General features: G+C 45.6%; 1 protein-coding gene across 1 annotated transcript in view; it reads left to right on the top strand.

Moving 5' to 3' along the window:
• Positions 1–17,690, top strand: part of DNAH8 (dynein axonemal heavy chain 8) — a 313,181-nt gene that overhangs the window by 37,173 nt on the left and 258,318 nt on the right. The window contains exons 13-20 of the mRNA XM_066361430.1: positions 669–804; positions 4,486–4,673; positions 10,308–10,388; positions 10,785–10,901; positions 12,217–12,336; positions 14,566–14,701; positions 15,627–15,742; positions 17,360–17,466. Coding sequence (XP_066217527.1) covers positions 669–804; positions 4,486–4,673; positions 10,308–10,388; positions 10,785–10,901; positions 12,217–12,336; positions 14,566–14,701; positions 15,627–15,742; positions 17,360–17,466 — 1,001 coding nt within the window. The remainder of the gene's footprint in view (positions 1–668; positions 805–4,485; positions 4,674–10,307; positions 10,389–10,784; positions 10,902–12,216; positions 12,337–14,565; positions 14,702–15,626; positions 15,743–17,359; positions 17,467–17,690) is intronic.

The raw sequence follows: 17,690 nt of genomic DNA, 5'->3' as shown, positions 1-17,690 counted from the left end.
AACAAAATACTACCAAAAAGTAGTCTTGCAAGTGACATTATTATTTAAGCATTATTAAATATTAAGTTTTTTGTTGTGTGTGTTGGGCTACTATCGTTTGTTTTACTGTTCTCAATCTTGGCAAAAAAACAACGACATTAAGACAGGAGCCAAGGATGGGTACTCGACTGCTAACTGACTCAGTGGTGGCAGAGCAGAGACCGCCCTGTCATTGACACCTGTGAATCAAAGCAGGGAACTTTCCGTCACTTGCACAAAGAACTTTGGATGTTGTTATTTGGCATAGGGTTACTGTTTTTGGTGCTGGAGTTTAGGAATTTGCCCTGATAACCACAGCTCAGGGGGAATCGGTTCACTGTATCTTGTCCAGAAAAGTGGGGAGGGAACAGCGAGCGGAGGCTCAGTGTCCGGGCCAGCTGCAGGGCTAGGGGCCCTTCTCTCTACATCCGGTGTTCCTTTCTCCGGTTTCCCTTCCTACAGACAATGTTTCCCTCCCTCCGTCTCCAGCCTGTGTAGCCACCTTCATCTCTGTTTCACTCTGAGGTGAAATCTGAGTGGGCAGCGTAATCACTGGATGTCATTTTGAATACAAACAGCTTTGTGATTTGGGTGAAAACAAAGCAGCCGTCCTTTAAAATAAATCTTTCTTTTTGTCCCTTAAAAAACAGAAAAACTCCAAAATTTTGTCAAATGCAGAGGGTAAAGCTATCATTCGTCACTATAACAAAGTTTCCTACATGCTGGTGGAATTTGAGGTGGTCTACCACACAGCCTGGGTCAGAGAGATGGTGCAGCTTCAGTACGGTGGGTATGGGCCGTGGGGAGCCCCGCCCAGGGGTGGGAGGGAGATGGTGCAGCTTCAGTACGGTGGGTATGGGCCGTGGGGCGCCGCCCAGGGGTGGGAGGGACGTGGAAGGGAGATGGTGCAGCTTCAGTACCGTGGGTATGGGCAGTGGGGAGCCCCGCCCAGGGGTGGGAGGGGCGTGGAAGGGAGATGGTGCAGCTTCAGTACGGTGGGTATGGGCCGTGGGGAGCCGCCCAGGGGTGGGAGGGGCGTGGAAGGGAGATGGTGCAGCTTCAGTATGGTGGGTATGGGCCGTGGGGAGCCGCCCAGGGGTGGGAGGGGCGTGGAAGGGAGATGGTGCAGCTTCAGTACGGTGGGTATGGGCCGTGGGGAGCCGCCCAGGGGTGGGAGGGGGCGTGGAAGGGAGATGGTGCAGCTTCAGTACGGTGGGTATGGGCCGTGGGGAGCCCCGCCCAAGGGTGGGAGGGGCGTGGAAGGGAGATGGTGCAGCTTCAGTACGGTGGGTATGGGCCGTGGGGAGCCCCGCCCAGGGGTGGGAGGGGCGTGGGAGGGAGATGGTGCAGCTTCAGTACGGTGGGTATGGGCCGTGGGGAGCCCCGCCCAGGGGTGGGAGGGGCGTGGGAGGGAGATGGTGCAGCTTCAGTACGGTGGGTATGGGCCGTGGGGCGCCGCCCAGGGGTGGGAGGGGCGTGGGAGGGAGATGGTACGGTGGGTATGGGCCGTGGGGCGCCGCCCAGGAGTGGGAGGGGCCTGGGAGGAGCCCATGGTTCTGGGGGAGGCTTACACCCTTCCTACACCATCTTATGATGGTTAAATTTAGGTTGGGGGGGGGTGATACAACTATTTTTTATAGTTATTAATAATATTCTGATTTTATGAGCAAAAGTTGTCATATCTTCAAGTTGATATACTTAGATTATGACTGACTTCTCTCCAAAAAACAATATTTCAGGGTAAATATCAAGAATCTATAGATATTTCTCCATAGATTTAGGAAAATTTTCATGTTTAGTTTTGCCATGCTATAGATTCAAATCTCAGTGTCAATAGGGGAAAAGGAATTATAACTTGCTTGTCTCACTCCTTCCCTCTCTCCCTCTCTCCCTCTTTCTCACCCTTCCCTTCTCCCTCCTCCCTCCTCTCTTGTTCCCTTCCTTCCTTTCTTCCGTTTTCTATAACTTAATTTAGCTTCCAATTCAAGCCCCAGCAAATTAGGAGTACTAAGGCTGTGTGTCTAAGTACCTCTGAGGGGTGCTGAGGCCTCGGGCAGAGTTAAGTGAGCAGCGGGATGGGTGGTTCTAAGCAGCCAGCCATGCTGGCACGGTCCATGTGGGGCTACTGTGTGGGCTCTATTGTCGCCCCTGCCCTGTCCCATCTGGGCCGTAAGCCCTTGCCTGCAGCCGTGGTGGCCACCTGACTGTATCCCCTGGCAGGAACGTGTCTCCCTCCCGCCCGGGGATCTCCACTTCAGCAGAGCCCAGCTGCAGGCCCAGGAAGCAGAGATTCTGTGGGCGGGTCACCAGGAGTGACAGTGAGAGAGGCCACTCCTACTCCCGCCTCTTGGTTCCGGACCCCTGTATTTTCCCTGCTGGGGACACAGCATAGACAGAGGCCATCGATTCCCTGCACACCTACATCCTGAAGGCAGGGCCCTGGCCCCGCAGGGTGTCTTCCCCAGCTGGCACCTCACTGAAACCCTTTTAGGCCACGGCCATCGGGCCGGCTGTTCCTGGGATATGTGGGTGACAGGACCCTACGGATCTATGGAGCCACTCTCTCAAGGGAGGTCAGGGAAGCTTAAAGGTCACATTAGGGAAAAGGGCAAAAGAGAATTTTTAACTGAAACATGGAACATGTACCATTTAGCTTCCGAAATACCATGTACTTGCCTACTGTGTGTGTGTGTGTGTGTCTGTGTGTGTCCTATTGGCTTTCTCTTTTATCTGCACATGCTCTAAAACAAGTTTAGCGGTCAACTGTTCCACAAAGCCCTTTCTTAAGTTTTGTGGCAGAAGGTAATGTCCTCCTCCCCTAGAGTCCTCCACACATTAGTTCTTTCTCAGGACACTTATTGCTTTATAGAGCTGTCTTTTATCCCCTACACATTCCAACAAAACTCTCGGTTTTATCTTTGCATCCTTTAAATAACAGTCATAGCCAACATTTATATAGCGTTGACCATATGCCAAGCTTTGTCTAAGTACTCGACATACACAACTGCCTTTACTCCTCAGGGCAACCCTGTGAGGAACCATTGTTACCCTCATCTTACGGATGAGAAAACTGAGGCACTGAGAAGCCAGTTAGGTCACTTGCCCAAGCTTACGCCACTTGGAAGAGGCAGGGCGGGGATTCAAACCTGCCTTTCACAGGAACACCGGCTAAGGGGCGGGTGTTGCTCGGGAAGGCTTCTTGTTGTGACGGCGATGTGACAGTATCCAACTATAAAGGAACTCCGTAATAATTGGAGTTGGTTGCTCTGGGACGTTTCTCTACTGGTGACTCACGTGGAATGAAGGTTTGCGCATCCCTGGAGGAGGACTCCCGGCTGTTAACGATTGTTTGCGGTCTTGCTCACCATGTTGTCCTTTCAAGAAAGCTTAGTACAGCCTTAAAAAAAAAGACAGATTTTATTAAGAGAACATTCAAAGGTTAACCTGGGCTTTACTCATGAGGATAAATGATTTCTAGCCCCATTTAAAAGAGATTTTAAATCGATTGGGTCAAAGTTTTAGTTGAAATCCTCATGACACTAGCTAGCATCATTGAGAACCAATCATATCAAGAAAAGTTTTATGAGTATAAAAAGCCCACCAACTTTAAAGGGATACACAGACTTTTATTTAACTAGAGATTTGAGGCAGCCACATTCTGTGCAGTGACGTGAGGTTGGGAAGAGACGTGGGGAATTCTTGTTAGTGGTGTTTGTGAATATAAGCTGTAATTCGGGCTAGCACGTGCTTGTCATTGGGGTGTCCCTAGAATTTGTTACCACATTGCGATGCATGCTACTCAGCGCCAGCCACAGGGATGCGTAATAAAAGGCACCTCTGACAATGCCTATTTATATAAATGATGCTCATGTAGTAGTAGTTCAGATGTAGTGTGAACAAGTCTTCCTCTACATTCTAGGAGTTCACAGTGCAATGCTGTTCACCAATATTTCTTACTGATATTGAGCCTTGTGATCAGAGGTTCGGAATGGAGATTTCATTCAGAGAAACCTCTCTAAAGTGGTTTGGGGTCAGGCACGGAACAGGGTTTGAAATCTCATGAGGCGCGTCCCGTTTTTGTGGTTGTGCACACTTTCCAGTTCCCTCCTAGGGGCTGGATCACCCGCCGCCTGTGAAACGGACAGACGCTGTGTTACAGCTCGCTCCGCCCGCTCACAACAGCGCGGCAGCTCTCAGCGTCAGGGCGGCCCAGCTTCAGCCCATTTCTCGCTCTCTCGAGATGGCCTTACAGACACTCGCGCTTGCGTATCTAAATTTGTCGAAGTTTTGAGCACCGACTGTGTGCCGGCTGCCCCGCCTTAGAACCCGGGAGGATCTCCACAGCTAGTGTTCCGCTCCCACGGAGTCGGTGGTCCAGCAGGGCAGAGGGGCAGCGTGGGAAACGGGGCAGGAAGCAGGAAGGAAGGCCAACAGCCCTAACGGCGGCGGGAACGGTTTTGTTCGTAGCTTTACAAGCCACACTCCTGGTGCGACATCCAGAGTCCGGGAAGTTGATGGTTAACTTTGATCCCAAGATCCTGGAGATTGTCCGTGAGACGAAGTGCATGATGAAGATGCAGCTGGATGTGCCGGAGCAGGCCAGGAAACTGCTCCAGCTGGAGGGCCGGCTCAAGGCCGACAAGCTGCATTTGCAGGTAAGGGATTTTTTAAAACATATTCTGTTACTGTGCCGATCCTTTTTATTTAGTTTTTTTCAGCTTTATTGAGGTATGATCTACAAAATTGTAAGATACATATTTAAGGTGGACTGATGGTTTGATAGACATATACATTGTGGAAAGTTTTCTCCCATTTAGTTAATCAAAGCATTTATCACGGTACACACATATATACATATGTATATATGTATTGTTTTACAATTTTTTTTCGGTGAGACCATTTAGGTTCTACGCTCTAAACAAATGTCACTTACACAATAGAGTGGTATCGACGACAGTCACCACGTTCTACAGCAGAGCTCAGACTTGATTCTGTCTCAGCTGAGAGTTTACACCACTCACCAGCCTCCCCCTGTTCCCTTCTTCCCCCAGTCCCTGGCAACGACTTCTCTACTCTCCGTTTTTATGAGTTTGGCTTTTTTTATATTCCACGTATACTGTATAAGTGATATCATACAGTATTTGTCCTTCTCTGTCTGATTTATTTCATTTAGTGTAAGGTCTCATGGTCCATCCCTGTTGTCGCAAATGGCAGGCTGTCCTTCTTTCTCATGGTGGAATAGTAGTCCATCATATGACTGTATATCCCATCTCCTTTATCCATTCATCTGCCGACAGACACTTGGGTCATTTCCATGTCTTGGCTACTGTAAATAATGCTGCGGCGAACATGGGGGTGCAGCTATGTCTTTGATCATTTCTACTGGATATATACCCAGAAGTGGGATTGCTGGATCATATGGTCGTTCTATTTTTTAATTTTTCAGGAATCTCCATACTCTTTTTCCATAGTGGCTGCACCGATTTATATTCCCAGCAACAGTGCTCAAGTGTTCCCTTTTCTCCACGTCTTCGCCAACACTTGTTATTTATCTTTTTTCTTTTTCGATTGCAGTTTGCATTCAGTATTATTCTGTAGTAGTTTCCATGTGTTTGGCAAAATGGTTAGATCATGTCCTTTACAGAGCGGTCCCTCCGCTGCTTCAAGCAGTCGCCTGGCCCTGTATATGTTTGTCTCCGTGTCAGTGACTGTATTCTTTACGCTGTAATCTGTTTCTCGCTGTGATTTTGATTTGCCTTGCCCTGATTATCAGCAACGCTGAGCACCTTTACAGCACCTATTGGCTTTTTGTATGTCATCTTTGGAAAACTATTCCTCTGCCCCTGTTTGAATCAGATTCGTTATTCTTTTTCTTTTCTTTTCTTTTCTTTCTTTTTTTTTTTTTTTAACAGAGACAGAGAGAGGGATAGATAGGGACAGACAGACAGGAACGGAGAGAGATGAGAAGCATCAATCATTAGTTTTTTGTTGCGACAGCTTAGCTGTTCATTGATTGCTCTCTCATATGTGCCTTGACTGTGGGCCTTCAGCAGACTGAGTAACCCCTTGCTCGAGCCAGCAACCTTGGCTCCAAGCTGGTGGGCTTTTGCTCAAACCAGATGAGCCCACGCTCAAGCTGGCGACCTCGGGGTCTCGAACCTGGGTCCTCCGCATCCCAGTCCGACGCTCTATCCACTGCGCCACCGCCTGGTCAGGCCAGATTTGTTATTCTTATGTTTTGCCGTGGAGTGGTGTGAGTTCTTTGTATATTTTGGATATCAACCCCTTTCCAACTACGTGATTTGCAAGTGTGTTTCTCCATCCCATAGGTTGCCCTTCCACTTTGCTGAGGTTTCCTCTGCTGCAGAGGCCTTTTCAGTGTAATGTAGTCCCACTGACTTATTATTGCTTTTGTTGCCTATGATTTTTGGTGTTAAATAAAATTTTAAAATATCATTGCTAAGGCTGATGTCAAGGAGCTTACTCCCCATGTTTTCTCCTAAAAGTTTTACAGATTTAGGCCTGACCTGTGGTGGTGCAGTGGATAAAGTGTTGACCTGGAAATGCTGAGGTCGCCGGTTCGAAACCCTGGGCTTGCCTGGTCAAGGCACATATGGGAGTTGATGCTCCCAGCTCCTCCCCCCTTCTCTCTCTGTCTCTCCTCAGTCTGTCTCTCCCTCTCCTCTGTAAAAAAAAAAAAAAGTTTTACAGATTTAGGTCTTAAATTTAAATCTTTGCTCCATTTTGAGTTGATTTTTATGTATGGTACAAAATAGGTGTCCAGTTTCATTCTTTTGCATGTGGCTATCCAGTTCTCCCAACACTTTCTCCATTGTACCTTTCTTGACTCCTTTGTATATCCTCGCTTGTTTGTAAATTAATTGACCAACTACGTGTGGTTTTCTTTCTGGGCTCTCTACCCTGTTCCACTGGTGAGTCTTGATAGAACTAAGTACTGACATGCAAACGCGGCAAAGACTGAGTTGGAAAGCAGGAAGTGAAAAGATGATCAGAAACCAGAGTTAGACTTCAGGGTAGTGACAGTGATGAATAACAAGTTTTAAAACATATTCTTAACATTATAATTTTATAGATTAAGTACATTTTATTTTATGATATGTTTGATCCTGAGGATGCTAATAAGACACACCTTCCCTTGGCGTTCACTAAATTCACTTTTTGTCTATACAAATTTGCCTTGTTTGGACATTTGAAATTGGCTTCTTGAACCTAGCGTGATGTTTTTAGAGTTCATTCATGTTTTTCCGTGGATCAATACTTTTATTTCTTTTATGATCAAATAACATTCTGTTGTACAGTTATACAACATTTTAGTTTTCCGTTCCCCCATTTATGGGACGTTATTTTCCCTTTTTGGCTATTATTAATAATGTTGTTATGAACATTTGTATACAAGGTTTTAAAGAAATATATGTTTTTTTGCCTGACCAGGTGGTGGCGCAGTGGATAGAGCATCGGACTGGGATGCAGAGGACCCAGGTTCGAGACCTCGAGGTCGCCAGCTTGAGCGTGGGCTCATCTGGTTTGAGCAAAGCTCACCAGCTTGGACCCAAGGTTGCTGGCTTGAGCAAGGGGTTACTCAGTCTGCTGTAGCCCCTCCCCCTTCCCCCCCCCCCCCGGTCAGGGCACATATAAGAAAGCAATCAATGAACAACTAAGGTGTCACAACAAAAAACTGATGATTGATGCTTCTAAAAGAAAAAAAAAAGAAATATACGTTTTTATTCTCTAGGGCAGTGATTTTCAACCTTTTTCATCTTGTGGCACACATAAACTAATGACTAAAATTCTGTGTCACACAGAATTGCCGATTTAAAAAAAAATAAGTATAATTTTAATTGATTCACACTGGAAGTCTATTGTTATGCTGACTGTTGTCATTTTTTCTTTCTTTCTTTCTTTCTTTTGACAATCTCAGGGAAAAGGGGTCAGGTATCGCATGTTTCAACAATTCTTGCAACACACGGATTGAAACAGCTGCTCTCAGGGGGATACCTGGGAATGAAATTGCTGGGCTTCAGTAACTAGGTAGCTCTATGTTTAGTAACTGACAGGCTTTTTCAAAGAGGCTGTGTTATTTTGTATTCTCGCCCACAGAGTTTGAGGGTTTCAGTTTCTCCACCTGCTTGCCAACACTTGTTACTTTTTCATTTGAACATCATTTGGATGTAAAATAGCATGTCAGCGTGGTTTTGATTTGCATTTCCCTTAGAGACAGTGATGTTGAGCGCCTTTTCATGCCTGCATTGTTCATCTGCAGATCTTTGCAGGAATGGCTATTCAAATCCTTTGCCCATATTTTAATTGAGTTATTTGATTTTTTTTTTTTTTATTACTGAGTTGTAAGTACTCTTCATATATTTTGGGTACCTTATCAGATAAATGATTTAGAAATATTTTCTCCCATCCTGTAGGTTGTCTTTTCATTTTCTAGATAGTGTCCTTTGAATCATATTTTTAATTTTGGTGAAATTCAGTTTATTACTTTTCCTTTTGTCTCTTGTGTTTTTAGTGTTATAGCTAAGAAAGCTTTACCTAATCCAAGTCATAAAGATTTTTATGCATATGCTTTCTTCTAAGAGTTTAGTAAGTTTAGCACCTACCAAAATAGTATTTAATTGGAATATTTAAAAACAAACAAACATGGCCCTGGCCGGTTGGGTCAGCGGTAGAGCGTCGGCCTGGTGTGCAGGGGACCCGGGTTCGATTCCCGGCCAGGGCACATAGGAGAAGCACCCATTTGCTTCTCCACCTCCCCCCTCCTTCCTCTCTGTCTCTCTCTTACCCTCCCGCAGCCGAGGTTCCATTGGAGCAAAGATGGCCCGGGCGCTGGGGATGGCTCCTTGGCCTCTGCCCCAGGTGCTAGAGTGGCTCTGGTCGCGGCAGAGCGACGCCCCGGAGGGGCAGAGCATCGCCCCCTGGTGGGCAGAGCATTGCCCCTGGTGGGTGTGCCGGGTGGATCCCGGTCGGGCGCATGCGGGAGTCTGTCTGACTGTCTCTCCCCGTTTCCAGCGTCAGAAAAATACAAAAAAAACCCCCAAACAAACAAAAAAAACCCCAAAAAAACAAACAAACAAACAAGCAAGCAAGCAAACTTCAGAAGAACATTGGCATTGTTTAAACTTTAGCTTCAGAATCAAAAGGCTTGGCTTTGGAGAACTGAGTGTCAAAGTACTCTTATGATTTGAGGTTAATATTACTTGCAATGTGTCCTTCAGGATTTGGTTACTAGTGAATGATACTGTGAAAGTAGCAGGCCTTTGGCAAGTGCAACTACAAGTAAAAGAAAAAGCAGGAGAGAAATTAATAACTTTGAAACGACTAAGTAAACATTGAAACAATTTAATATTATTACTTTGGGAGAGGATTAACTTGAATCCAATCTCCTATCACTCAGTGCAATAAATTACAAAATGGTCAAAAATTGATTATATGGTTCATCTTTGAAAAATATATAAAAGAAGATAGGAAAGCTTATTAATTCTGATAGTGAAGGCAATGATTTTGATTCAAGAAAGCAAGTATGACCCTGGCTGGTTGGCTCAGCAGTAGAGTGTCAGCCCGGCGTTTGGAAGTCCTGGGTTCAATTTCCCGCCAGGGCACACAGTGCTCATCTGCTTCTCCACCCTTCCCCCTCTCCTTTCTCTCTATCACTCTCTTCCTCTCCTGCAGCCAAGGCTCCACTGGAGCAAAGTTGGCCCAGGCACTGAGTATGGCTCCATGGCCTCTGCCTTAGGCACTAGAATGGCTCTGGTTGCAAAGGAGCAACGCCCCAGATGGGCAGAGCATCGCCCCCTGGTGGGCGTGCCTGGTGGATCCCGGTCGGGTGCATGTGGGAGTCTGTCTCTCTGCCTCCCCATTTCTTACTTCAGAAAAATAAAAAGAAAGAAAGAAAGTGTGGCATCAGTCATACGTGTGCTTTAACAGGTCAGAGGACAAAGAACAGAAAGGCGGGGAATGTGTAATGGCAGAGGTCTTAAAAAGATAACAATCAAATCTATTAAAAGTAGCATAAACCTAGAAAGACAATTAAATAATTAATATGAAAAAGGCACATCTAGAAAGCTTCCTTGACTCACTGTTTAAAGGGGGTGCTCAGGTAACTTACAGGTGAGGGAAAAATACAGTAAATTAGTGTAAATTTAAATGAGCACACTCTTTGGTAGGATTTTGAGGGGACCGGTATTATGAAAACCTTTCTGGTCTGACTCAAAAGATGACTCTTTAAAATAAGTTACAGTAAAACTTGCCATTTTGACTTTTGACAGGATCTTCTGCAGTATTATGAAGACTTATGTCAAGAAGTGCCGTCTGTGTTTGTCAACCTGATGACTCCTAAAATGAAAAAGGTTGGTAATGCTGAAGGTTTATGCCGATTTTGTTGTTTAAAATTAGATTACAGTTCTATAGATATGGATTTTAGAACATCTATTCTTGCCTGAACCCTCTGTCTTTTTAGTTCACCCGTATAGCTCTATTATTCCTACAGAATGGTTTCCCTGTCTGAGTCTTGTTGCGTTTTAAAAACAACTCAATCTAAATAATTAGCACTTCCTAAGAGTCCATGAGTGCTTCCTGGGCAGCCAAAGATGATGAATAAAAAACAAAGTCACTGTTGTTAGGTATAATGGAGGAGAAATATAATTAAGGAAATATCACCTATAATCTTTCCAAGTAATAAAAGAAAGCCTTTTTAATAAATGCAGATGCTTTGATGGAAACTTACATTTTTTCCCTTTTCCTAGGTGGAGTCTGTGTTGAGACAAGGGCTCACAATATTAACATGGTCATCTTTAACACTCGAAAGCTTCTTCCAAGAGGTTGACTCAGTTTTGGATATGTTCAATCAACTTTTAAAGAAGGTAAAATAGATAAATATAAAAAAACTGTGTACACAAATACTCAGACTATGAGTAATAGTTTGATTACCTATGAAAGCCATTTGAAAGGTATAACTTTTAACTAAAATGATATCCATTAAGTTAAACAAAATAATGCTTTATGTTTCTTTAACTACTTTGGGCCAGTTTCATTTAGGATTGCCTGTTCTTGTCTCTGAATTACCTTGTCTTTAATATGTTAAAACCAATGGTGGGATTCAAATAATTTAACAACTAGTTTTCTGCCCCAATAACCATTTTAAGTATAAAAAAATGATATACTGGTAGGTAGTTTACTATTTCATGCATTTAATAGTTAGATAAGAACAATGAAAGAAGTACACAAAACTAGATTATGTTATAAGAAAGAGTTTTAAAATACTAATGAAATTAAAAAACAATGAAACTGTATTTAAGACATGTCCATATTGCTTCTTGATTGGTGTCCTCACTTGCAATGTTTTTCACCTGCGGACGGAATGAACATCACTACGGGTGCTTAGAATACACTGTTGCGCAGATGAATGTTAAAAAAGAGTCATGAATGTAAATTTGTGATCTCCACTTTGAGTGACTGCCCAGGCACCCACCTTAGAGAGAACCTTGATGACGATTGCCCACAATGGTTTGCCAAACTCAACCAAAAATTAGGTATCGGTTCTGCCCAACCGGTGCAAACCAGCCGAATCCCACCCCTAGTTAGAACCATGGCTCAACTCCACAGCGTAGTTTAGAAAATGGGATAATTGTAAACTGTGAAAAATGGCAGAAGAGAGTGCGTAGATATCCATGCATCTAATACTACTTAAACAAGCCAGTCATCTAGCTGGTGAGTGTTGGTTTCTGACATGTCTGCTCTCTATATTGAATAGAACACGCACACCTTTCTAGACGTGCTAGTCTGTCAGTGGTGGCAGCACGGTGTCGCTGTCCAGACTCAGAGGCTTGGGAGTCGGATACCCCTAGGTGCAATTCTCCGCCTTTCACTAGCTGTGTGTTTCTGCCCAGGTTACTCTACGTCTCTGGGCGTTGGTTTCTTTAGCTGTGAAACTGGAATAGTGATGGGTGATGGGCTGGCATGAGGATTTAAAAGAGGTAATGCACATAGTACCCATTGCTGCTCAATAAAAATTTGGTTCCATGTCAAGCTTTCTTTGCAGATATACTTCTAAAATTTCCACAAATTATGCTTGGCTCTGGACGCAAGTTTCCAGAGACAGCCCTCCTAATTGGTTTATAACTCAAGTACCTTTTGGGTGAAAGCAGAGTTTTCTTCCACGTTCTTTCTTGTTGGCAGATCAATGACTTGTGTGAGATGCATATTGACAAAGTTCTGAAGGAGATAGCCAGGACAGTGTTAATCTCCCTGCCGGACAGGGAGGCCACCAGAGTGGAGGATATGCTGGTGCTCAATGAGGTAGGCTTTCATGCATTACATTTTAGTCATAGAAATACTCACTCATGAATCTCAAATGTGAATTCACCGTCCGAAAGTAGAAATCTGTGTCAGTAGCACCGAGAGATCAGCGTTTTGGGGACCACCTCATCTCCAAAGACTTACAAGGCTTCATTGGTTCAAAGCACTGGCCACGCCCTAGACATCACTTGACAAACGTCCTCAACCTTGGGCTGGGGCTGTGCGGGTGTTCCCTGCTCCTGTCCCTCTGCGCGGGCCCCCGGGGCAGCAGCCTCCCCTCTCGGGGTCTCTCTGCGCGGGCCCCCGGGGCAGCAGCCTCCCCTCTCGGGGTCTCAGCTACCGCACCCTTCCCCTTGAAGTAGAGCAGACATCTGGGAGCCGACATCTGGGAGCCGTCAGGACTGCTTCCCTCGCCCCCCTTTCCCGAGTCCTGTCCGTCTTAAGTCTCAGTCAGACTGTGCTTCCTACTCTGATTTTGCTTGGCTTGCCTCTTCTGTTCCATAGCTGCTGCCCTTTCTTAGGTCTGGCCCTGAAGGCTCATTTTGAGCTTAGCCATTGATGTTGTGGTCTAACTAGTCTCTCTGCCTCCCTGTCTGACCCCATCATATCTGTCCTTCAATGTCCAGTTCCTACAGGATAAAACCTAACCTCCTCAACATCACATGATATCGAAGTTATTTGAATACTTATCCTCCATTGGCTGAAAAGCACAACGACAGGAGCCGTGTCCAATCATTTTTGAGGCTTGGCACATTATCACAGTCTCTCAGAAGCACTCCCTTATGTCTTGAACTGAACTCTTTTTTCCTTTCTTGTCTGCCTTGGCCTTCAGCTACACCCACCCTGCTGGTTTGAGTCACCGTGCAGGTGTCCCCTTTAAGACAACCAAGGTTTGGCTCTATCTCAAGGGATCCAGTTACCTGTGAAAAACAGATACCTTTGCCATTCTTTCTGTGGACATACAGTTTCTTCCCAGGACACGTCTTCTTGCCTTTAGGGGTTAGGGTCCCCAGCCAGCCTCTTGCCTCAGGACCACTTAGGCATGGGTCAGCCTGTCCATCCCCAAATTCTGGAGGGCATGGATCAGGGTATCTGAGTAGTTCTTCTGAAAATTTCTACACTTATTTCTACCAATGATCAAGCTTCCCTTCTATAACTTCAAGGTGGGCAATGGACTGAGGGTTGCCTTCCCTGCTACCGTTTAAAGAACTAACTTTTTCATAATGTGTGGGATCTGAAAATCATTTGTTCTCAGCACTGGGGCCGTGGCTGGAATGGAGACAACATTAAATGCCCCATTTTAACATCTTGTTCTCAGAGCATGTAGGTTTTAAGTGATTATATCTTTCCACTTTTTGGCCATGACAGATAATGCTGCTGTGAACGTGAATGGACACGTTTCCGTGAGGAGACACTTTGATTTTTCATGGGCATATGCCTAGGAGTGGAATTGCTAGATCATATGTTAACTGCTTGTTTAACCCAGGGGTAGTCCACCTTTTTATATCTACCGCCCACTTTTGTATCTCTGTTAGTAGTAACATTTTCTAACCGCCCACCGGTTCCACAGTAATGGTGATTTATTAAGTAGGGAAGTCATTTTACTTTATAAATTTTATAAAGCAGAGTTACAGCAAGTTAAAGCATATAATAATAATTATTTACCAAGTACTTTATGTCAGATTTTCGCCAAGTTTGGCACAATAAATCTTTATAAAACAACTTACTATTGTTAAATCTATCTTTTTATTTATACTTTGGTTGCTCCGCTACCGCCCACCATGAAAGCTGGAATGCCCACTAGGGGGCGGTAGGGACCAGGCTGACTACCACTGGTTTAACCTTTGAAGAGCTGTCGGACTGTTTTCCAGAGCAGTTGCGTTATTTTACATATTCAGTAGCCTTGTACGAGCGTTCCAATTTCTCTACATCCTTGTCAACACTTATTATTTGTCTTTTTATTGTAGCCATCTTGGTGGATGACGGTGTCTGGGTGTGACTGAGTCAGACGGATGTCAAAAACTTTGCATTTTCCCTCTGTCTTCTCCTTTCTTTGGCGTGGGCCTTCGCAGCTGCGCCTTTAGCCACGGACAGTTTTGATCTGATACAGTATGGCTGCCGGCAACTACCTCTAGTTATTTTCAAGTGGTGCTAACTGTAGCTCTATTAGTAATTTTCACAGTGTTGTTAAGTTACCTGGAAACTAACAGTCATTTCTTTATTTACTAGACGTACACAAAAGAATGGGCCGACATTCTGAACCACAAAAGTAGGCACGTGGAAGAAGCTGTCAGAGAACTTATATCAATATTTGAGACTATCTATGAAGTTAAGTATAGTACGAAGAAAGCCAAACAGACCCCAGGTAACTTCACCGGCTATAATGCGTGAGTCGCAAGAGTTAGGAATACGTTTGCAAGTGGGCAGGCTTGCGCTCAGCAGGGGCCCAAGTTCCGGATTTCCCAGGGGCAAGCCCAGCAGGAATTCAGCCTAAACCACGGGGTCTGCAGAAACTGCTCAGGCACAGTGAGCCCTTTCTGTCGGTCAGGGAAGGGTGGGAGCCCTTCTGACATCCAGGTTCCCAGATGCCACGCACGGACCAACCCTGCAAGCAGGCCTTTCAACGGACAGCCGTCTCAGAGCTGCTAGTCAACACGCACACTCTCTCCCTCTCTCTCTATCTCAGTCCCTCTCTTTGCGCAGCGTTCTAAAAGGCCTGGCGACATTTTTAGCTGTCACACAACAAGGGGAGGTGCTCCTGGCATCCAGTGGGCAGAGCCCAGGAATGCTGCTGAATCTGCTAGATGCTCAGGGCTGCGCCCAGCAACCGGGGTTGTCAGCGGTGCTGACGATGAGAAAGTCTGAGCTTACACCCCTGTCCACTGACAGTGACTCGCGTGTCTGCTCTCTCTTAGAACTTTCCCACTTAGCTCATGTCCCTCGGAAGTGTCAGGACACAGGACTCTCAGTTCATTAAGTTAGAAGACTCAAAAATAAATACATATTTTAGAAAGATACTATGTAAAGCACTCCTTAAATGTTTATTACTTCTAGCTACTAAGACAGAGTATATTAAAAGAGAATATTTCTCAGTAGCCTAACAATTCTGTTGAGATTGGTGATTTTAATTGAATTCAAGGATGATTCCTACAGAGGCAAATTTTGAAATTTCAGATTAAGAACTATTTTTTAGGAAGTTTTTTTTTTAAAGTCATTTTGGCATTATATTATATAATAAGCGAAGTGTTCAACATTCAATATTGTGTTTTTGTTTTGTCTTTTATCTGTAGAACCGAAGAAGCGTGTTGTTTTCGGCAGTGACCCAGAGGAGAGTGAAAACCAAGATTATGAGGGTAGTCTTGTGCCTGACGTCGCTGTCAATGATAAAGAAGATGAGTTTAAAAAGGTGTTTATTGGGAACCCACCTCATTGCATGTCACCGAGTCGCGACTCAGAATGGCAGACAGCCCCCACGGTGCTTCGTCTGGCACGTTCTGCAACCAACCTGTGTGGATTTTAGAACTAATTTGGATTTATTAACAAAATCCAGAAAATATAATTTTTCTATGCTACACTCTGGAATCTGGCAAGATAGAGCAGTTCTTACAGTTCTCCCAACTTCGACTTTTCATGTGATCTGTCCACTACATTTCTATAGCTCTGTCCTCTACTGTGATTGTCCACGTTTTCTGATGTAGGACACATCACTGCTGGGATTGTAGCCCGGTCCAGCTTAACTCGGGGTGGAGAGCTTTCTTCTCGGTGACGATGCTGAGTAGCGGGGCCTGTATTGCAAGCTGCCCGTCAGTTCCGCTCTCAATCCATGATCTTCTATTCATTCCTTCTCTATCTCACACCTTTTTACACTCTTTAACACGCACACTAGTGCGTGCAGTTTTGGAAACGGACGGCACACGTTTGTTCCCCTCTTGCACAAGGATGATATCCGCGGTCGACGGGGAGCACTGTCCTGCTGAGTCTAGATCTCAGCTGCAGATTTCTGGTCAGAACCACGCCCCAGGCCGCCATTCGCAGTCTGCGGGGTCCGCGGGAGACTGGGAGGTGTTCCCAGGTCAGCAGCCCTTCTCGTCCAGTTGCATTCCCTTCAACACCGATGGGGTTCCTAGAGCAAGACTGGGTGCCATCAGAGCGTCACAACCAGGGGGATCACTTGTCATAGAGTCCCCTCCTATACTACATAGCCTCTGCCTCTCAGCTCCAGCTGCCACATCGCTGTCAGAACAGTCTTAACAAGAGTACCGGATTATGGCACACCTGTGCTTCCGCCTGACCATTCACCGACCCTGACCCACTCCTCTTTGTTCGCCCCTGCTGAGCCTCCCTTCTGACCCAGCTCCACCCGACTGGTCCCCCAGCCAGAGGGGCGGGGCGGGGCGGAGAGTGGAGAGGAACAGTAGGGGCAGAAACTGGCCGTGGATGTGGAAGCAAGTCGTGGTGCCCAGAGCCCTGTCCGGGCTCGTTACGTGTCCTGTGCTCTGACCGTGAACTTGCCACTTCTCTGCCGGGAGAGAGGGTGTGGGGAGAGGGCACACCACAGACCCGAGACAGTGCACGTGTCCTCCCTTTGCTGTGGCGGTGGGCGTTTTAAAATACGTTTCTCTACCAAGACGAGCGTTCTGAGGATGGAGACCAAATACCTTCTTATGGCCACACCCCTAAGCATTGAGAAGTGCACCCCACTTTGATAAGTGCTTCAGTTTTGTTGAGTGAATTCCGGAGTATTGAGAAAACTGTGATTATTTCAAAGAAGCCATGTGTGGAATTTGGCTTTTCAGTAAGTTCTTATGGTTTGCTAGGGTGTTCATGAAAACACACTTTTCATATGTTGTTTTTAAAAATGAACAAGTGACTTAGGATTAAGCTTATTTCTACGATAGGATTGAAACTGTATCGGTCATTGCTTGTCCTCTTTCACTCGGCACTTCTAATACTGTGCTCTTGCTTTGGGAGTGTCAGTGGTTTTTATTCTTTGCACCAGATGTAACATGCTTTCTTGTTACAGGAGTGTAAAGAGGTCTACGCTTTCTTCTCTCATCAATTACTGGACAGTCTCCAAAAAGCTACACGGTTATCTCTGGACACGATGAAGAAAAGAATATTTGTGGCAAGGCAAGTTGAAAATATGCTTACTATGTCTGGTGATACTGTCGTAACATAATGCTAATAAGAGCACCTCTTTTTTTTTTTCTTTCTGAAGCTGGAAACGGGGACAGTCAGACAGACTCCCGCATGCGCCCGACCGGGATCCACCCGGCACGCCCACCAGGGGCGAAACTCTGCCCACCAGGGGGCGATGCTCTGCCCCTCCGGGGCGTCGCTCTGCCCCTCCGGGG

This window comes from Saccopteryx leptura, chromosome 1 (genome assembly GCF_036850995.1).
Source record: "Saccopteryx leptura isolate mSacLep1 chromosome 1, mSacLep1_pri_phased_curated, whole genome shotgun sequence".
Classification (NCBI taxonomy): domain Eukaryota; kingdom Metazoa; phylum Chordata; class Mammalia; order Chiroptera; family Emballonuridae; genus Saccopteryx; species Saccopteryx leptura.
Note: the sequence above shows the minus strand (reverse complement) of the source record. Positions and strands in the feature narration are given on the sequence as shown.